Below are 6,909 nucleotides of genomic sequence, written 5' to 3' on the forward strand. Positions count from 1 at the left end.
TTTATATATTTTAAATATTTATTTATTATGTAATTATTTATAATAATGGAAATAATTAATGATTCCCATTAAGCTTATTCCTTAACCCAGGCTATGCCACATTAGGAAATTTGTCCCAACCCCTTGCAAGACAGGTGGCTGCCCCGAAGTGAGCCAGCAGGTACTTGACAAACCTACCTACAAAATTAGTGGGAAACTGGGGGCACTGTGCTGGTGACAAGGTGGGAGCGATGCCCACAGGGGCGTCTTCTCCAGCTCTATGGAGAGGCAAGCACCTGGTACTGGCCCCACTAGGACCTGGGTTCTAATCCCAACTCTGTTACTCATTGCCAGCTGGGCCACCTGGCTTAGCTAAAGGTCAGTTTCTTTAGAACTGTTAAAATAGTGATTGCAATGCCTGCTTCCAGGGTCAGGATGGGGCGAGACAAGAGAGGTGCCAAGGGCACACAGTTGAAGGAGGGACTCACTCTCAGTGCCCTGCTGGTACAGGGTTGCCCCTTGCCCTGCTAGCTGCTAGCCTGTGACTTGTCCTTGTTGAGTTAGAAAACAGCCTTGTGTGGTTGACACTGCCGTTATCTCCAACGAGCAGCGAGGAAGCTTGGTTTGCAGGGAGCTGTGCAGCTCGCCCAAGCTCACACAGCTGGTGGACAACAGGGCTGGGACTCAAGCCCAGCCTGCCTGAGAGCAGAGCCCTCTCCAAGTTCAAAGTCAGTTTCTTGACTCAGGCTCCTGAATAGCGGTGGAGAAGAGGCAAGAGGAACAGCATGACTCTGGTGGGTCTGAAATTGAGGTCCTGCCTTGCACGGAGAGAAACAACCTGGGTCACGTACTCCCTGCCCTGGGGCTCCAGGGCAATGTCCTTGAGCTAAATCTTACAAGATCAACACAGCCCCAACTCTGCACCCTGCAGCCATGCGGGTAGTCAGGTCGACTAGAAGCTCTCCTGGATTGGATTCCTCCCTCCTGCTTGCTATGGCTTTGCCATCTGTGCCTGGGGAGACAGATGGGGTCCCCAAATGCAGAAGGAAATGGGCTTAAACTTCCCCAGCCAGAGTGGCGCCTTCATGACTTCTGGCTCCTGCCCCCAGCCCCCAGGGGTCTGAGAGGGGGCTTGGGAGCTAGCTGCACAGGAAGAGGAGGAGGCAGGCTCCCCAGTGTCCAGTTGAACAGGGCATCCAAGCCAGGAGCTGGGCTTCTGCTAAGTTCTTTAGAGCAGGGAAGGGCCCGGCTCTGGGAGTCAGCCTTTTAACTCCTCATCAGGGAATCGGGTGTGGGAAACAGCTCAAGGGTCAGTTTCAGCACTGGGTGGGGCCTTAGGAGGGCAGGTTCAGGAGCCGGGAAACAGCAGGTGCTCTAGATACTAAAGAAGCTGCTCTCAGAATCTGTGTCAGGGGCTCAAGAAACAAGCAGTAAGTGAGGAGTGTCTGCCCAGAGCTGCTCACAGCCGGAAGGTATCAGCCAATCACTGCAGCGGCACCAGGGAGCACTTCCCGAGTACTGATCAAGCAGGGAGCTCTAGATACACAGTCTCATCTAATCCCAATAAGAGGGCGTTTGTGATTCCATTTTATAGATTAGGTAACAGAGGCCAGAGAGAGGTGAGGGACCCAGCATGAGGCTTCCCAGCCAGTGCTCAGAGAACCCAAGGATGTCCCTGTCTGGCAACCAAATGCCTTTTCCACTGTATAACTGGTTTGCAAACTGTTTTAATTTAAGTAAGAGAAACTCATTTGTTAGATTTCAGAGAAATCCAATATGTAAAACAAATCAAAGCAGAGCTGAAGGAGCGGAAGTGGGGGTTCCAGAACACCCCCCCATCCCTGCAGCACACACATAGCCTCCCCTCTTGTGACAATTTCAGTGCCCTTCCCAGGACACTGAGAAGCTCAGGCACCATTCTGAATGATTTGTCTGGCTCGAGGCTCACCCTCTGGCTACAGGTCCTGTAAGTGGACAGAATTGAGAGAGTGTTGACTGAGCGCCTCTGGGAAGCACGTGCTTGCACGGTGCTTCCTAGAAACTCCTACTTCAAGCATCGTCTCAGGGCACCGTGTAGCGCTGCTTCATTCATTTAATTCTGTTGATGAAGTGCCTGCTCTGGGCTGGGCACTGGGTGAGTCACTCTGGCTACAGTGGTGGGTAAAAATGCACATGCTCCCTGCCCTCACAGAGTGTAAGTCGAGAGGGGAAGACAGCCTTTAGCAAACATGTTCCTGAAGGAAAGACAGCTCACATATTGAAGGAAAAGTACAAAGTCAAGGAGATGTGTGAGCAGGATGACCTATCAGTTCATCTCTGAAAAGAGCTCCCCTGAGAAATCTGGGCCCCTCCGCAGCTAAGGCCAATGGGAACGGGGATTGCTGGCACCGGCGAGGGGGGAGGTGGCCAGGACAGGACCAAGCCAGACGCCGAGGGGTGGTCGTGGGCCCTTCCTGTCCCCCTGTTCCCAAGGCAGGTAAGAAACAATACATTGTCCCCACGACCAACAGGAGGTACCTGGTCCGATAGAACCTTTACATTCCTCAGTCCTGAAAGGAGCAAAGAGAAATACCTCTTCTAAAGATGGGATTATTGCAAATTTAAGACTCAATGTGATGAATAAAGAATAAGTGAAATCACACTGAAAACCAGAAATCATTACATAAAAGTAGGGTCTAGGCTAAATCATCTAGGGCCGGTCCACACATTAGGAAGATCTTTCTCTGCTTCCCTTGCTCTGAGCTTGGCACTGCTCTCTCGATCATTTAGTTAAAAAATATTTACCAAACACCTGGTTCGGGCAGAACACTGGTTTCCAGCGTGTGCCTCGTGCAGAGCCAGGGCTGTGTAAACACTCGGTGCTCTCTGTGGAGCCAGGAGACGCGGTCCTGCCCTGGCGCCTGCCGTGGGTCACCTCCCGGGGCCCTGGCTGTAGAAAACTCAGTACTGAAGCAGGTCAGAGGAAGGCCAGGCGGCCACTCGGTCCCCAGTGCCGGTCCCCATGGAGTCCTTTCAGTGTCACACGGATGTTAGTCTCTGGGATGCTGAGAGGAGAGAAGGGGCCGACCTGACCACTGGCTGGTTTCTCTGCAGAAGCTGACCCGCCAGTGTTGCTCCCTCTGCTGGCACCAGCCTCCCTCCACTCCAGCCCTGCCCCTCCTGCTCATCTCAGTTTAGATGCCACCTTTGGAGAAGCCTCTTCATCTGCCCCAGGCTTCTCTCCTCTGTGCCCGTTGGCCCCCATGCCTCCCTCCATCTCAGCGCTTAGGGTGCTGTCCCCATGGTGTCTGTGTCTTTGATCTGCACCCCCACTAGAATGCACCTTTCTTGACAGAGGGCTTGAGTCTTATTCATCCACGTGTCCAGTGTCTGGCAACAAATGTGGCACGAGGTACGGAGCTCAATGAATAAATGTTGAGCAAATGGTTGTAAGCAAATGAGCAGGCGAAAGTATCTTCATGCTCATTTATTCAAATAGCCATTTAAATACCGCTGCCTCTCCATCTCTCTGTCTCTCTTTCACACACACACACACCCTTTTGCACCCACTCTCTCTCCCTGCCTGACCCACTTGCTCACAGTCACCCCTCTTGCTGAATAAAGTCCATCTGTGATCTCTCTCCCTCTGACGCTGCCTGGGCTGCCCAGACCCGCCTGCAGCCAGCTACATTAAGGAGGTTTCGACCCTGGGCAGGCAGAGGAGACGGCCTGCGTTACCCTCTCTCCAGACTCACGCACATCTCAGTCCCTGAGTGCTCCTTCTCACCTGGTCACTGCAACACACTCTGCAAAGGGATCCCGTGACTCAGCTTCCCTGGATCCTTGAGCCCATGCTGGGAGCTAGACAGGTTGGAGGTAACAGATTCATTTTACAGATGTGGAAACTGAGGCTCAGAGAGGGGGTGACTTGCACGGAGAGCAAAGCTGGGGTTGAGACCTAGGTTTCCTAAGTCCAGGCCAAAGCACTTTCTGTTGCATTCCCTGGAAATAGAGACTGAGATCGGATGACACCCCTCACCCATCATCACCCCATCCTGGGATCCTTAATGTGGGAGAAAACCCTTAATTTATGTCAGAGGATTGAACAGGGGAACTTTGCACAATCCTCTAAGCCCTCTGCTCTCTCCGCCTCACCTCAGTGCCTCCCACTTGGAACCCCTAGTAATTCTGCCCGGCAGCCTGACGCTTAGCACTGGGCGTTCAGTCCACCGGGGCTTCCTGGAGGAGGCAGTGCCCTATTTTCAGAAGTGTAATAGGGACAGAACAGGAGCGATGAAAGGGCTAGAGAAAGGAGATAAGCAAAATCTCACTCTTCCTCCTCCTACACCCACCTTGCAATTTGCACCAGGCTGGACCTGCTGGGCAGCCGGGGACCTGAACCTGGTCATCAGAGGTGGCCACGCAGGGCCTTTATCTTCTCTCATTGTCATTCAGAAAATCCCCATCAAGGGTTTGTAGGCCTCCTTCCTTCCCCGAATACCCTGCCTGCTGTTTCCAATGCCTCTCCTCCAAAGACTCCTTGTGAAAGAGAGCATGAATATTTGAAGACATTTTTTCAGCCAGCGGAACCACATCACACTGCTGCTCTTTCTTTAAATTTTATCCCCAGAAAGTTTGCCAGAGGGTCTCTGAGTGCCTCACCCTTCCTGGTACAGAGCGTTAACATAGGGGCCCAGAGACAGGGGCGCCCCTGCGAAGTGAGCCTCCCTTCTGCATCTTGGGACTGAATTGGGCATGCAGAGTCCTAGTTCTGCTCCACAACCAGCCTTTCTGGGCTGCCCCGGGAGTTACATCTGCAAATTCCCTGCCACCCCAGTCCTTGGAGAAGTAGAGACGACAGACAAGGTGTAGGTAGGAGATGCAGAAGGACAGCAAAGAAACTCAGGACCCTGGAACCCAACGAGAGAAAGCTCCTGGCACATCAGACCCAGAGCTGATTCGGATCCCGTATTCCTCAGTGTGCGGTGGATTCCAGCCCCATGGCCACCTCCTGCAGGCCCCAGCAGCATCTCTCTTCCGCAGAATTACTCACAGCCCACTGCATCAAATCTCTCTTTTATCAACAGGACACAACACTCCTTGGATAACTTCTTGAAACTCTAGTCACAGTAAGCCGCTTTGAGTGCTCTGGGAAAGGTGCCGTCCCTCTGCCCGCCTGTAACCAATCAGCCACACACCACCAAACCCATTTCCAAAGTTCCAGGCAATTACAGCCGGCTGAGCTCCCTGGCCCGGTGCCCACCTGCTTGGAGCCAGGACCCAGGTTGTCAGCAACCCCGAATCCCAGCCACTGACTTCCCCCCAGGTTCCTCTGAGACCCAGGCGCACCGGAACAGCCACACTTACCGCACCGAGGCACTTTGACTAGCCAGACCACACCAAGACAGAAAACGAGGGTTAGGCCAGGCTCCCTACCTTTGCTGAGGGTCCCGGTGATGAGCTTAAAGATGGTCTGGGCAAATTTCACGAACCCAAGCTTGCATCTTTTGGAGCAGCTGCTCATGGTGGCAGAGGGAAGGCAGGGTCTGTGTCAGCGCCCAGAAAGGAAGGCACCCACCTAGCGTGCCCCTGGAACTTGGAGCCTGCCTAGGCGAACCCTGAGAGATGGTCGCACCCCAGAAGCTCCGGGAACAGCACAGCTGCCTCTGCAGTGAGTCCGGCTTCTGCATCCAGAGAGCCTGCAGGGCACGATGCTTGCTCCCTTCCTCTCTCCCTCCCTCCACCCCCTCCTGCTGTCCACCCAAGTCCTTGCCACGGCAGGACCTCGGGATGCCAGGGCTGGGGCAGCACTGCCAGGGCACAGGGCGCTCTGAGGGGACCGAGGAGGAGAGTGAAGCTGAGCAGAGCAGGGAAGGAGGAGCCGGAGCTCTCCCAGGCTTTGCTGACTGTCTTTCTTACATGGCAGTGGTAATGTAGCAATTAATACTCGAGTCAGAAGGGAGGGGACTGCCACGAGAAAACACTCCGCTCCACAGCCTCCCGGCTTGCTCTCCCGCTCTTTTCCTTCCTGGTTAATCTACTAGATCAATTCTCCGTGCCGTGCTTTGACCGTGATCTGGGAGAACTCCCCCACCCAGAGCAGAAGATCGCTGCTCCGCACTCAGTGGAAAGTTTGCAGGCAGCCTCTGAACGGCCTGGTTTGCATCACAGAGAAGTCGAGCTGAGTGGGGAGCACCAGAGTCGGGGGTGGGGGTGGGGGCAGCTCCCTGGCTCCAGCAGCTGGGGCTGTCTGCCTCTGTGACTTAGTAACTTAAAAGCCAACGCCTCGCCTCGCTGTCTCCTGGCTCCAGGTGTCCCCCGACAGCCCCCCTCAAAACACACACCTACTCCAGCTCCCACCCCTGCAGAGCAGGTAAGAGTCTGTGCTCGCTCATTAGGATAGCAGAGGAGTGCAATTAGGGCTTTTCTTGATGAAGAAAGTATTCCTCAGAGATGGCAGAGAGGAATGACCAAAATTCAAACAATGTGACAACAGTACATTGTTCTTAGAAGTGAAACCGCAAGGTGTTGTGCAAATATGAACTCCAACTAGCCCTTAATGAAAAGTCTGGCTGCCACTCAGTACCACAGTCTGTGTGGCTTGGATGGGATGTCAGCAGACAGCTCATCCCGCCCTCTACACAGGGCATGACCCTCCCCCACGACATCCCCACTTTACTCTCCTTGGTGGTTTAAACGGCCCCCATGGGCCATCACCATGGGTACCACCTGCTAATGCACTGTGGTTCCGTGAGACCAGCAAATATGAAACGTACCTTCAGCTGAGCTAAGCCGCGCCCTGGAAGCGTCGTTCTCTTTCTCTCCGTCAGCTTGTCTATTATCTGCTTCTCTGGGATGTTCGGGAAGACTCCTTATGAGCCAGAGAAGGGAGACAACCAGGGGATAAAAACGACAGATAAACCGGAACTCATATTCTACACCTAGTTTCTT

At 53.7% G+C, this 6,909-nt stretch overlaps 1 protein-coding gene across 1 annotated transcript in view; it reads right to left on the minus strand.

The window, feature by feature from the left end:
• KCNIP1 (potassium voltage-gated channel interacting protein 1) overlaps positions 1–6,094 on the minus strand; it is a 317,892-nt gene extending 311,798 nt beyond the window's left edge. Inside the window, exon 1 of the mRNA XM_010972248.3 lies at positions 5,395–6,094. Coding sequence (XP_010970550.1) covers positions 5,395–5,482 — 88 coding nt within the window. The 5' untranslated portion in view covers positions 5,483–6,094. The remainder of the gene's footprint in view (positions 1–5,394) is intronic.
• Positions 6,095–6,909: the final 815 nt, after the last annotated feature.

Source organism: Camelus bactrianus, chromosome 22 (genome assembly GCF_048773025.1).
Source record: "Camelus bactrianus isolate YW-2024 breed Bactrian camel chromosome 22, ASM4877302v1, whole genome shotgun sequence".
Lineage (NCBI taxonomy): Eukaryota > Metazoa > Chordata > Mammalia > Artiodactyla > Camelidae > Camelus > Camelus bactrianus.